Source organism: Emydura macquarii, unplaced genomic scaffold (genome assembly GCF_026122565.2).
Source record: "Emydura macquarii macquarii isolate MOO-44397 ecotype Brisbane River unplaced genomic scaffold, CSIRO-AGI_Emac_v2 contig_1597, whole genome shotgun sequence".
Classification (NCBI taxonomy): domain Eukaryota; kingdom Metazoa; phylum Chordata; order Testudines; family Chelidae; genus Emydura; species Emydura macquarii.
In genome coordinates, this window is record NW_027131734.1 from 2341542 (window position 1) to 2355625 (window position 14084).

The 14084-nt window shown below is 39.0% G+C and overlaps 1 protein-coding gene across 3 annotated transcripts in view; it reads left to right on the forward strand.

Moving 5' to 3' along the window:
* The window catches only part of AKT3 (AKT serine/threonine kinase 3), a 268842-nt gene that overhangs the window by 176515 nt on the left and 78243 nt on the right, over positions 1–14084 (forward strand). For all 3 annotated transcript variants that reach the window (XM_067555260.1, XM_067555262.1, XM_067555261.1), the window contains exons 6-7: positions 6148–6279; positions 11998–12063. In XM_067555260.1, the coding sequence (XP_067411361.1) occupies positions 6148–6279; positions 11998–12063 (198 nt within the window). The remainder of the gene's footprint in view (positions 1–6147; positions 6280–11997; positions 12064–14084) is intronic.

The following is a 14084-nucleotide window of genomic DNA, read 5'->3' on the forward strand; positions in this document are numbered from 1 at the left end:
ATCCAGGACCTCTCGTTTTGATGGTTCCTCCCTCTTCGTGGACCAGACTGATGCCAGGCTGCAGGACTGAAACACTCAAGGGCTACTTTGGGATCGTTGGGTCTCTACACCCATCTTCGTCAATTTAAAGGATGCCTATTTCCACATCGCAATCTTCCCGGGCCACAAGAAATTCCTGTGGTTTATTGTGGGCACCCAGCACTACCAATTTGTGGTCCTCCCGTTTGGCCTCTCCATCGCACCGCGCGTATTTACCAAATGCATGGCTATAGTGGCAGCCCACCTCAGGTGCAGAGGAGTGCAGGTTTTTCCTTACCTGGATGGTTGGTCGCAGGGGCAGGTTCAACGCAGCATCAAGGGATGCATGAGGGATACCTGCCAGTCACTGAGCCTGTTAATAAATGAGCAAAAAATCAATACTTACACCAGTTCAAAAGATAGAGTTCACAGGGGCAGTCCTGGATTATTCAAGCCAAAGTGCTCTTGTCCAAAGACAGATTCTTAGCAACGTCCAGGCTCATAGCCTGATTATGGCCCACCCCCTCACCAAGCAAGAGTGTGTCTGTCTCCTGGGGCACATGGCAGGGTGTATGTACGTGGTCTGACACACCAGGATGCGTCTTCTGCCACTCCATTTGTGGCTTGCCATGGTTTACTTCCCGGCCAGACACTCCTTGGACAGAGTACTCATGATCCCTCCCCCATATACTTACCTCCCTGTCATGGTGGCTGGATCCTTGGCATGTAATGGCAGTGGTACCTTTTGTGGCCCCCAGACCGACTCTGTCGTTGGTATCAGACGCTTTGGATGTGGGCTGGGGTGGCCATCTCGGAGCCCTAAGGACTCAGGGTATTTGGTTGAGGGAAGAGTCGTCTCTTCACATCAATGTCAGGGCGCTCAGGGCGATTCGCCTGGTCTGCAAGGTATTCCTACCACACCTCTCCAACGAAGTGGTAAGAGTCCAGACGGACAACACATATATTACATTAACAGGCAAGGGGGAGCCAGGTCTTCAGCCCTCTGTCGTGAGTCCTTACGTCTCTGGGAGTGCTGTGTGATCCACAACATCTATCTGGAAGCAGTGCACCTACTGGGTTTAAAACATACATTGGCCATCTGAGCAGGTCATCTGAGCAGGACCTTCGGCTCTCACCAGGAGTGGTCTCTCCACCAGGAGGTAACTGACAACATTTTCCAAAGTTGGGGAACTCCCCGAGATGACCTATTTGCTACCAGGGAAAACAAGAAGTGTGCTGAATATTGCTCCCTCCTGGTGTTGGAGGATACCTCCCTGTCGGACGCTTTTCTCCTGTCATGGACGAGAAGTCTCTTGTATGCTTTTCCCCTGCTACCTCTCATACAGAGAGTCCTTGTGAAGATCAAGAGGGACAGCGCATGGGTCATCCTGATAGCCCCAGCATGGCCCAGGCAGCATTGGTTTTGGATGGTATCAGAGCTCTTGATGGCTCGGCCATGGTCGCTCTCATTGAGACCAGGCCTTCTCTCTCAAGACCAGGGCCAGCTGCTCCACCTGGATCTGGCCACTCTGCACCTGATGGTGTGGATGCTTTATGGTTGAGCAGGGATGAGTGCCACTGCTCTGCCCAAGTTCAGAGGATCCTGTTGGAGAGCAGGAAGCTGTCTATGAGGGTATCTTATTTAGTCAAATGGAAACGCTTAACTTGCTGAGTGACAGGTCAAAACGTCTCGCTGACCAAATCCTGTATTCAGATGATCCTAGACTATCTGCTTCATCTGAAGCAGGAAGGCTTGGCCTTCTCATCTATTAAGGTGCACGTGGTGGTGATTTTGACCTCTCACCCTCAAATCCAAGGCAGGTCAGTTTTCTCCCACAGGATGGCATCCAGATTCCTCGAGGGCCTGGAGAGACCTTTTCTGCTGATGAGAGACCCGGTCCCTCAGTGGGATCTAAACCTCAAGACTTACAGCACCGCCATTTGAGCTGTTGGCTTCTTGCTCCCTCATGCATCTGTCCTGGAAAGTGGCATTCCTGGTGGCGATCACCTCGGCTCGGAGGGTCTTTGAGTTAAAAGCCCTGACCTCAGAGCTGCCATACACAGTTTTCTTCAAGGACAAGGTGCAGCTTCGTCCTCACCCAGCCTTTCTGCAAGAGGTCATTTTCCACTTCCATGTTAACCAGGACATATTCTTGCCAGTGTTCTGTCTGAAGCTTCACAAATCCAATGAGGAGAGGCATCTCCACTCTCTCGATGTGAGGAGAGCATTGGCTTTCTACATCAACAGGACCAGACCCTTCTGCTGCTCCGCGCAGCTCTTCCTTGCGATCACTGACTGGATGAAGGGATGTCTAGTGTTGTCCCAGCAGATCTCGTCCTGGATTGCAGCCTGTATTCGGACCTGCTACGAACAAGTGGGGGGTCATGCCCCCGACTTCCCTATCTGCCCACTCCACAAGGGCGCAGGCATCTTCAGCGGCCTTCCTGGTGCGTGTACCCGTTCAGAACATATATAGAGCCTCTACGTGGCCCTCGATACATACGTTTACATCCCACTATGCCATCTTGCAGCAAGTATGGGATGATACTGGGTTTGGCAGAGTGATACTGCAGTCATCATGTCTGTGAACTCCTGCCTGCCTCTGGAGCCACTGCTGGTAAGTCACATAATTCTGAATGGACATGAGCAAGCACTTGAAGAAGAAAGAAGGGTTACTTACCTCATAACTGTTGTTCTTCGAGATGTTACTCGTGTCCATTCCACAACCCACTCTCTTTCCCCTGTTAGAGTTCTGGCAAGAAGGAACTGAGAAGGAGGGGGGCCGGCAGCACCCTATATACTAGCGCATACGCGTGCTGCTGCAGAGGGCACTAGAGCCAGTCCTATGGATACCACTAGGGGAAATATTTCCAGCACCGGTGCATGTGGTGCATACACACCCAATTCTGAATGGACATGAGCAACATCTCGAAGAACAACAGTTATGAGGTAAGTAACCGTTCTTTATATTACCTCTGTATTTTGCACTTGTGTGACCATAGAAACACTGTGTCCAATTCTGGTGTCCACACTTCAGGAAGGATGTTGATAAACAAGAGAGGTTTCAAAGAAGAGCCACGAGAATGAATAAAGGATTAGAAAACTTGCCTTATATGGATAGATTCAAGGAGCTCAGTCTATTTAGTTTAACAAAGAGAGGGTTAAGGGGTGACTTGATCACAGTCTCTAAGTACCAACATGGGGAACAGGAAGTTAATAATGGGTTCTTCCGTTATAAGAAAAAGGTACAACATGATCCAGTATATGGAAGTTGAAGATAAACAAATTCAGACTAGAGTTAATGGACACATTTTTAACAATGAAGATAATTGACCATTGGAACAATTTTCTAAAAAATATGCTCTAGTTCAAACAGGAATTAGTTCAGATAAGTTCTTTGGCCTGTGTTTTACAGGAGGTCAGACTCACTATATGATCAGTAATCCATTTTGGCCTTAGAATCTATGAATTCATGATAAATAACATTTCTTCTAGGGAGAACAGGAATATTTTGTTCTCCATGGTCTGCACAGTTCTTAGAGCCTCTACTGAATCTACCATGTAGTGGAAAGCATGATAATGCGTTTATCAAGCAGTAGCCGAAAATGTGATTCACTAAAATTGTCTAAAATTCACTAAAATGGAAGCCACCAAACATACATTAGGTGGGAACAACTTTTAAGTTCCACTGAGTTGGGCTGGATTCAGACTGGTGACCTACAGGCAAAACTTTCTGTAGCCCATCAGCAATGTAATGAGGTGTTTAGTCATCCAGTAAGTGCTAACTGAAGTGGTGGTCCTCTATGTTGTTATATTTTACATTTAAAAATCTACATTGAATGTTAAGGTTGCAGAGCCAAGTACTTATAAGTTAGGGGATGTCAGAATTAACTTGGTTGGTGCAACTTCAGTTATGTCCCTTGTGCATATGCATTATAAACAGACTTTAATTAGATAATCACATACTGTCTTTTCCATCATGGATCGTCAACAGGATTCAGATCCGCAACACATATTTCTTCCACTTGAACTAAAGGAGTAAATGATCTAAAAGTAGACTCTTATTTTGTATATGGGTCAGCCCCTAGAGAGGGAAATGACATATGCTTTGCCAGTGAATTACACAACTGTAAATGAGACAGCAGTGGGATGTTGGATATCGGGATTCCTGGGTTCTGTTTGTGGTTCTGGCAGCAGAGTGTGATCTAGTCGTTTGAGACATCACAGTCAGGCATGTAGGTTTTGCAAACCCGCTCCCAAAGGCATCATGGCTAAGTGGAGGAGTTTTGAATTGCTTTTGTCTTGGAGATCTGGGTTCTTTTTTTTACCTCTGCCTGAAGTGACCATGTGCAACATCTCAATTACTTTATTTATAAACTGTGGGGAATGATAGTTTCCTGTCCCTAGGGTAGGGATATGAGCCCTTGGTCAGTAAGAGGAGCATGCATAGAAATATAATCACTGATCAGTAGAAGAGGTGAGACCAGAACCCACAGTATTCTGGCTCCCAGCTGTGTACACATTGCCTGAGACCAACGGCTGTTTTATGGAAGAGTCTCTCCCCACCTAAGTGTGACAGTGAGACGCGTACGCTTATGGAAAAGTAGCTTAAATGCACCTTTGTCACTTGAGATGGGTGATAGATGGGAGGACCAGTTGCCCATACAAGCAATCTTCTTTTTTCCTTCATAAGAGAGGAGTGTGTGCGTATGTGAGTGTGTACTTATGTGCGTGTGCACATATGCGCAGTCGTTATTAAGTACAAGCAAAAATAACTAGGCATGGAAACATGTTGAGAATAGCCCAGTAGTGGGAGAATTATCATTAAATCCCATTTCTCCCAAAGCAAAACCAGGGTTGAGGATAGGATGACCAGACAGCAAGTGTGAAAAATCAGGACAGGTTTGGGGGTAATAAGCATCCGTATAAAAAAAAAAGTCACAAATATCAGGACTGTCCTTGTAAAATTGGGACATCTGGTCATTCTAAATGAGGATGCACCCTTTCACTGACAAGAAAATGAGCTTTAGTGGATTATGTTGTTTCCTGTAGCTCTACATGCCTTTCTCTGGCTCAGCTCCTTCTGAACATTCCTGGATTTCTAACAGTTGGTGATTTCTGGGCTCCTTATTTTCCAGAGTTTTTATTTTTTTAAAGAAAGACACTTTCTTAAACCAGTGTATTTTATATAGATTTTAAATTTGCAATTTCTATTTTCATGTTTTCAGTCTGTACTCAGTGTTCACAGTATCTTGACACCCTTTATTTGTGCCTTCTGTAACTTCAAAACTGTTTTTAGAGAGGCATCAAGAGACTTCAGGATGGTTTCCTCAGGATAACTAAACCAATCATGTAAAAAGGGAGTGAGCAATGGTAGATTCAGCAGATTCAACAGCCTCCTTACCCTGCCTGCTTGTACCTATAGATATGAAGGTTTCCAAGGCTGTTTGCTGCTAATATTTTGATTTCTTGGAATCCATTTTGCAGTAGTCTAATTAAGTGAAAAAATACAAATATAAATATCAGGCTGGTTCTGAAAACAAACAAGCAGTAAACTCTATCTATACCCAAAGACTTAAATAAGCCAACTGCTGATGCTAAACTGCAAGGTCTGTTACTGGCATTGTATTGCAGTTAGTGGATCATGTGTGTTTAAAAAAAACCCACCAGTGTGGCGCTCCAGAGTCAGCAGCAGCCTGGCATTGAAGGAAGCTTGTTCGCTGCCATGATTCTTCACTCCCTTTGATCTACTCGAGTTGATAATCTTTCTGAAACTGGCAGAATCCGTGAATTTCAGAGTAAAGACTAATTTGTTCTGCATGTGCTGTTGCTAAGAATCATTACATATGATATAAAAGATCACTTATTATTTTATATTATTTGGGGTTTTTCTAGAGAAAGATATAAACTGCAATCATTATATTAATGAATGCATTAAAGATGTAGTTGAAGCCTTAAATTAAAATGTGCTTCACTATTCAGAATTTGATCACGGAAATCCACATATTTGTATAATTTGGTCTTAACTTCCTGTCAGTGCTACCGTTTGGTATTGGTAGTGCAGCAAATGTGCATATATATAGTATCTGCATAATACAAATCCTATTCTTGATTTTTGCTCCATCCAGACAATGAATGATTTTGACTATTTAAAACTACTGGGGAAAGGCACTTTTGGCAAAGTTATTTTGGTCCGAGAGAAGGCAAGTGGAAAATATTATGCTATGAAGATTTTGAAAAAAGAAGTTATTATTGCAAAGGTAAGCTTATATTTTAATATTTTCTCTGCTTAAGTATTCCTTTGGGTGGAAAGTTGCACATATAACTGGCAAAACCTCCGTGGTTTCTTATGGTAAGTATAAGTTTCTAAAGGGGTCTCAGTTCTCTTAACATTTGCACTTCATGTGCCTTTTTCCACCTCCATACCAATCTAATGAATAGAAAGCATTGGGATGCAACCTTGCTATGGTCGTCTGGATCTATGTTTAGGAAAGCATCAAGAAGATTTTGCAATTCAGGTTTAAATGAGATGAAAAAGCACTTTGGGAACTAGGAAAAGATTATTTAAAGTAAATGGATCATTCTCAGAGTAATTTGCATGAAGTGGAAAAAATTAAATATAGTTTATATTTTGTTCCTTGCCTTGTTAGGTAAGGCAACTGCTCATGGGATAAAGAATTAAAACTTTCTAGTCCTCTGGGACAGGGAAAATCTGAAGTTTATGGCTGCAGGGCTGACGTTAAAGGGGCAGGATTAAATAGTTTAAACTCAGTGTTTGACTAGTCTGGTATTTCCAACTGTTGCGACTTGATTCATAAGCCGTGGCTACACTAGAGAGTTTACAGCGGTGCAGCTGCATTGCTGTACCACTGTAAACTCTCTGTGTAGCTGCTGTAAACCGACAGGAGAGAGTTCTCCTGTCGGCTTAATTACTCTAGCCCCCATGAGCGGTGGTAGCTTTGTCCGCTCTTTGACACTCTCCCGCTGATATAGCTTTGTCTACACCAGCATTTAAATCGGCATAAGTTATGTTGCTCAGGGGGTGGTTAATTCTCACCCCGAGTGATGTAATTTATGTTGACCATAGCCGTAGACTGAGTTTAAGGCCTGAGACACTGTTAAACCACCTAATGTGACCTGCTGTATAACACAGGCCTTTAAATTTCATCTAGTTACCCCTGTATTGTGACCGGTAACTTATTGTGAGTTTTGTGGTATTTGGTAGCTTATGAAAACCCCAGCTGCTGCTGTCATATTATTATGTGAGAACTCTCTTTCATCTTTAAAAAAGCAAGTTTCCTCTCATGTGGAAAAGTTTAAAAATTTGAATCCAATGCCGGAAGTCAAATCCAAAGAACCCCAATCAGATGATTTTTGTTGGCCTGCCTCATGACTTTGGGCTGCCTGGGGTTGGCAAAACTGATAACCATAAAATTTGAATGGGATTTTTCTCATGCATTTTATATATTTTGCTTTTAAAATATCACTGTGTCCATTTTTGCTTTTAAATATAGCTGTGGTGTGAACTGTGCTACGCTAGAACTTGCAGCCAAGGAGGAGGGGGGCTATGGTGTCCTTGTGCCCTCCTGATTCTGGACAGCTCCAAGGGTTAGAACAGTTCTCAATGCAATTTAGACATCCTTTGGATGTACAGCAGCTGCTTCAGGTTGTTCTATGGGTATAAGTGCTCCTCAGAATCTCCTCAGAACTGCAGCCCTATCCTCAACGCTTCCTTTGTTCTCTGCATGGGCCTTATACTAGGTCTTGGGTAGGGGTCTTCAGGAGGCAGTCTTATTGCTATCTTTCTCAGTTCTTTTGCTGAGAGAATCCTCACCTGGCTGCATGCAGGGCCTTTAGAGTCCCTTTATGCCACTTTCTTGCCCTTTTACCCCTTCTAAAGGTGCCCTGGTTGGGTGGCTTTTATATCAGCTAGACAATACCATTATTTTGGCTTCCCTTTCTCATGCTGCTGGCTGCTGCATTTCTTAACTTACTTATTTTTTCTTTTTCTGTGCAGCATGTTCTGCTTTCCATTAAACTAGTAAAAATCTAGAGTAATTCTGTTGAGATCAGTGAAGTTACTCTGTTTGCTTCAGAGAGCAGAGACTTGCCCAATAGGATAATGGGAAAGTATTTAGCACTGCCACTGCAGGAGACCCAGGTGTGATTTTTCTGTTTAGTTTGGTCTCACCCGGTCTCAGGTATATTCCTTAATCTCGGAACTTTGACCTCTTTAGATTACTTTTAATAATTTTGGAGGACGTGGTGTTGAGTTTTCCATAGCTGATAGGATAGTAGCAATAACGTGAGGTCCTGGTGAAGGTTAGAATGGGGGATATACTTGAGTCTTCAGAAACGATGTGGTAGATTCTTTCCCTTCCCACCACATGCAAAAACATGACAGGCTAGTTGGCACAGTTGATTAGCACACTAACATCAAGTACATCCACAGAGTTTTATAAATAATGATAACATTTAACCTTTGGAGCTCAGTGTTTAAATTCACATTTAAGGTCACAAGTTAAAATAAGTTCTTCAGCATCAGTGTAATCTTCATTTAAGTACATCATATAATTATTTTATATCTTGTTGTAATATGCACTAAAGAAAACCAGGACTGTAACAATAGGTGTGTTATGGATCTGGTTTGAGATATATTGGCAGAGCTGTTTACAGGAAGGTTGTATGGCATCTGCCCAGTTCAATTTTTGTGACAGATCAAACTTTTCATTTGTCTGGAACTTGCTACCAGTATTATTAAATCCTGAGCCAATGCCAGAAACACTCTAAGTCAAAGGGATCATTGACAGCTTTTAATGCCCTATACCTCATGAACCACTGAGGTTATAAACAAAAGCTATATGTCTTTGGTAATTCCCAGCCTTTCATTTGTACACATTTGTTTGCACCTCAAGAAGGGTGAGATATAATGGACCTAACCTTTGCATTTGATTTAATTTGTTTCTCTCCCTATGCCTACACTTAAATTCTGGCATGATTTATGAGAATTGCTAAAACTAGACACTAAGGGGCACTTCCTCAGCTGGTGTAAATTGTCTCCAGTGGAGCTATGTCAGTTTACACCAGCTGAGGTCTTAGTTTCTTATTTGCTAAAGAATGGGATTTTCAACAGCATTCCATGTTGGCCTAACTCAGCTTCCACTGAAATCAATGGGAGCAGAATTAGGCCAGTGCTTAGTGCTTTTAAAAATTCCCATTCTAATGTTCTGTGCTACCTAAAGCAACTGAGAATCCCAGCTTTCAAATGAAATAAAGCATTAATCTCTAAGTTTAAGGTTTCTGATGTAACAGCTATGAAATTGTCAGAATTGAACAGCAGGAATGGGGGAAGCAAGATAAGAATCAGAATAACTTGATTTTTATAATATTGTTACCAAATGTGTCTCAAATTGCATTGTGGGATTCCATGTTTGTTTGTGTGTCAAAGATACCTTAAGTTAGGTTCCTATCTCCATATTTAGGATACTGATCATTGATATCCAATGGGGGCTGTTTGGTGCTCAGGACTTCTGAAACTCAGGCGGATATTTAGATAACTTAAAAGCTCCTGTTTTTGAAAATCTTGGCTGTTTTCAAATGTGCTGCGTTTACAAGTAATAGAGGTTTTTTCTAACTTTTAGTCCAGCAAACCCAACCTGAGAAATCAAGACTCAATCCTTTCTTCCACATCACCAGTAACAAAGGTTCTGCAGGCCAAAGTAGGCCCTTGAATACTATTCATACACATACTATCCACAGTCCTACTATTTATAAGGGGTTTGCATAGGTATATCTGATTAGAACTTAAAAAATAATTCTGTCAGTGTTTTTTGTACAAGCGGAAATAGAATCTACCTCACATACTCGTAGTTGTGTTGTCTCTGCAGAGCTACCAAGAGTAAATTGAAGTAATATCTGATCCTACAAACACTTACATGTGTTTAATTTTGCTTGTGTGTGTGGTCTCATTGACTTATTTTATGCACGTTTTAAGTATGTACAGGATGGGGGCTTTATTCCGTAAGTAAAAGCAAACGTATGATGGAGTAAAAAAAGTAGATCTGTTGAATATGTGGGTGCCATTTTCACAGTCACTGTTCTGAGCAGAATTGCATTGCAAAGCAAAAATGTCATGTTTTATTTACTTTTGCTATTTGAATGTGAAATTCTCTAAAACAGTTTAGCAGCTCCATAAGTTTTAAGAAACAGGTAAATGTTGTGCTTCGTTGTGGTTCCTTTTCCCCATGATGATTGATGGGCATTTGGGTGCCATCCTTTTGGTGACAGCTTAAGTAGTTTCTGTTTCCACATTGAAGGGGAAGACCTCCCCCGCCCCCCTTCCCAAATCGTAATATTAGTTGTACTTCTTTTCACCTTCTCTTGAGTGTGGATACAGAAACTGCTTATGATGATCTCAACAGCGAGTGACTCAAATGGTATCTTAGACTTTTTAGGAAAGGAGTCAAAGTGGATGTAAACTTTTATTTTAAGATATAAACTTAACGTTAACATTCATTTTAGTTTTAGTTTGAGAAGTTTTATTAAATTAATTAAATAGGAAAAATGTGAAAAAGATTTGTAACAAATAAAGGTCCACCCATGTGTTAAGACCCAGGTGTGAATTGCTGGGACCAGAAGTATTCAAATACATCATCAAATGCTTTCAGGAACAATAACTATGAAGTGAAGAGAGAGGTATTTTTGATGTTTTTATGGGTACTAAATCCACTCTCAGAGTTTCAGACTGTAAAAAAGGGGGAGGGGAATATTCACATAGCATAGAATATGAAGTAGAGTTCTAAAAAAATTACTTTACATTGCCCTTTCTATTTCTTTATGGAAAAAGATTTTCAGAAACTTCTAAAAATGTGCTAGAAAATCCTCATATTTCCTCCACTAAACTGTTGTTATGCCTGCAGGCATAACGTTAAATGTTTCAATGCTATTCATTTTCATACACTAAAAGACATAATGTTTTAATCGTTAACTTTTTGTTGCTGTTACTTTTAACTTCTTAATTTAACAGTCTTCTTTTAAGTGTAATTTATAACTCTTGGCATATTTGTTTAATTTGTAGCTTAAGGGTACATTATCTTCATAGTATAGACCAATTAATATGTACAGTACAGTAATGTTATATTTTCATTATTTTCATCCGTATTTAAAAAGTATATTCTGAACAAATACGCTTGCTTAGTGTTATTGCTGATATTTCTGAGTCGCATCAAACTAATCTTCCATTCACTATGATATTCAGCAGTTGCTAGGCAACCCACACAGTGAGTTCCTGACCCTCCTACCCTTTTTAGGATAACGCAGATAGCTGTGGGGTTATTTTAAGGAATTTTCTTTGTGAACTGCAAATCAGACTATCATTTTTGATATTGTTGAGTTACATTATTTTAAAACTCAAATAGAGATTCATTGCTACTCTAATTATGCATTTATTGTAAAAATATACAGAGCTAAGCCTCTGAAAATTTTAGTTTCTTTCATATTAAGATTCATTTGGCTGTGATGTATGCAGTTGCCTCCCAGTTTTTATCTGCATTTGATACAAAAGTAAATCCTTACTGATTAATGAAAAGTTGTAGACTGTTTCATATGTAATACTAGCTGCTTCACATCAGAACATAAGTTGTCCATATTTCTAAACCATCAATTCCTTAATAATTTACTCCTGTACAAAGAGTGGTATAATAGTTCATCCATTAGTACTAGAAAATATATGGACTCAAATACAGTGTATGTTAATTCAACTTTTTCCATATTAGGAGTTATCCTTAATTTTCTATCAGTATTTTTAGAAAATATTTGAATGATGGAATTCTTTGAAAAGAAATAGAAATGATCAAAACTGAATGTGCTATCTTATTTTAAGGTTTTGTATCTTTGTTTTTTCTGAAGTAGCGAAATTACACTTATAAATTAAATACAATTTTCATCTCTCAATTCATGTTGAACCCTTTATTATTCAGGATGAAGTGGCTCACACTCTTACAGAAAGCAGAGTATTAAAAAACACTAGACACCCTTTTTTAACGGTAAGTATTGGGAATATAGAATAATCTTTTTAAACAGGTAATTTTCAACCTGAAAGATATACCATTATTGGAAAAAACTTGTAAATAAATAAATTTTAAAAAGATTATCATAACTCATGTGAATTAAGGTGGCAAATATCTTGAGTTTATGGTAAGCAATATTAGAGTTTGGAAAATGCTTTTAAGGTTTGCGGTTTAGAAATACTAATGGATCTAATAGTTTGATAGAGCCTATTTTATATGAGAGCAAAGCATTAGTTAAAAAGTTAAAAATTAAAATGTTACAGTTTTTTATGGATTCTTTTATCCATTAAAATAAAAATTAAGTTGTAGAATTTTTTACATGTTGTGAAGAGACCAGAAGAAAGTGGATTTAAAACTGTTAGAAGTTGAAGACAAGCTATTGAAACACATCACACCAGTTCAGCACAGAGGAATGTGTCTGGCAATAAACATATAATAGCAATAGTTCAGTATCTTCGTGTACTATATGCTGATTAAATGTTTTAAAATACATATTCTGGACAATAAAATGTATTCACCATTTTTATTCTATAATAGCAAAATGAAGGAAATAGAGTCAGATTAAATCCATTTGAGATTCACTGCAAATTATGTTTAGTCTACAGTTCAGGAAAGCAGCTTCCCAGTATAAAACTGTTTACCCCCCAAAAAACAAACATTTTTATTCCTATCTTCTACTGTGTTCAAAGAATAATAATTAGTGGGTTGTAACTTTAATCTGGTAGACTATTATAGATTTATATATCTTTTTAAAAAAAATAAAGCTAATTATAATATAAGCATGATAAACTATATATAAACTGATTTATGATAAACAAACGATTTGGAAGGCAACAGATATATGGTTGATACATTTTTTTGGATTTATATTAAACTTAACATATTAAAACATTATTATAAAAGTGTATTGGGAGAAATCAGAACTTCAGAAATTTCTTAAATCTCAAAGTACAAAGATAGGCAAGAATATGTGTCTAGGATAGCCCATTTAGAATCTAGAACATGTGACAGTAGATTCATCAGATATGAAAGTGCCTTGCATGCTTATGTTACAGCACAAGTATTAGTAATAAGACCATTTACCAGTTGTAAATTTGTTTATTCGATCAGGATAAAAGAAACCCACAGTTGATTTCAGAAATGTCATTTCCTAAAGTGTTTGTGTTTGTAATAAGAAAGATTAAATAAATTAGCAAAATTATTATTTATCATTAAGAAGAAAATAAATAGAAAAGTCTTCATCTCTGGCTTCAAGTCAGTTTGATAACTGTGGTTCTTGAGCCCTGCCTTCCTATAGAGGGAGGTCTTCCCTGTGTTTCCCAAGCAACCCCTCTTATAGTACTTCTAGAGCTGGAAAGGAAGCGGTTTTCCTCTCCTGCAAGAATTTTTGAGATTTTGAAATGTTTTCCCAGTCCCAATTGGGATGACAAGTCAATCCTGAAACTGTTTATGAACCAAATATCTGAAAGAAATATTGCATCTGGCCAATGAAAACATTTTGTTTAATTGATTTCAGTGTTTTATTTTGATTTTAACCTTTTTAATTTTTAAATATTTTTACTATAAATTAAATTTTAAAATGAAGTAATTTCACATGGAGAAATTGAACACTTTGTTTTGAAAATGCTGATAATAGGTCAAAGTCACAGCTTCTTTTTTTTTTTTTTAATTTGAAAGAGGAAATTTATCAAAACAAAAATTTTGGTTTTGATGAAACTGCATTTTCCAATGGAAAAAAATGTAGTTAAAAAATTTGTGACCAGCTGCACCTTCATTTAAGTAAACATAAATAGAAAGGGGAAAGATGAGCTGAAATTAATTCTGTTCTTCAGGGGATAGATAATGCCCCTACTACACAGATTGACATAATTTCTTAGTTTCTCCCTTAAAAAGTAATAATTTTCTCCTTTGAAGTCATGTATAATTCAGATATTCATCATAAACTCTGTATAGAGCAGAATGTCATGTTGATGACTTGTTGTTCATTTTGCTGATTT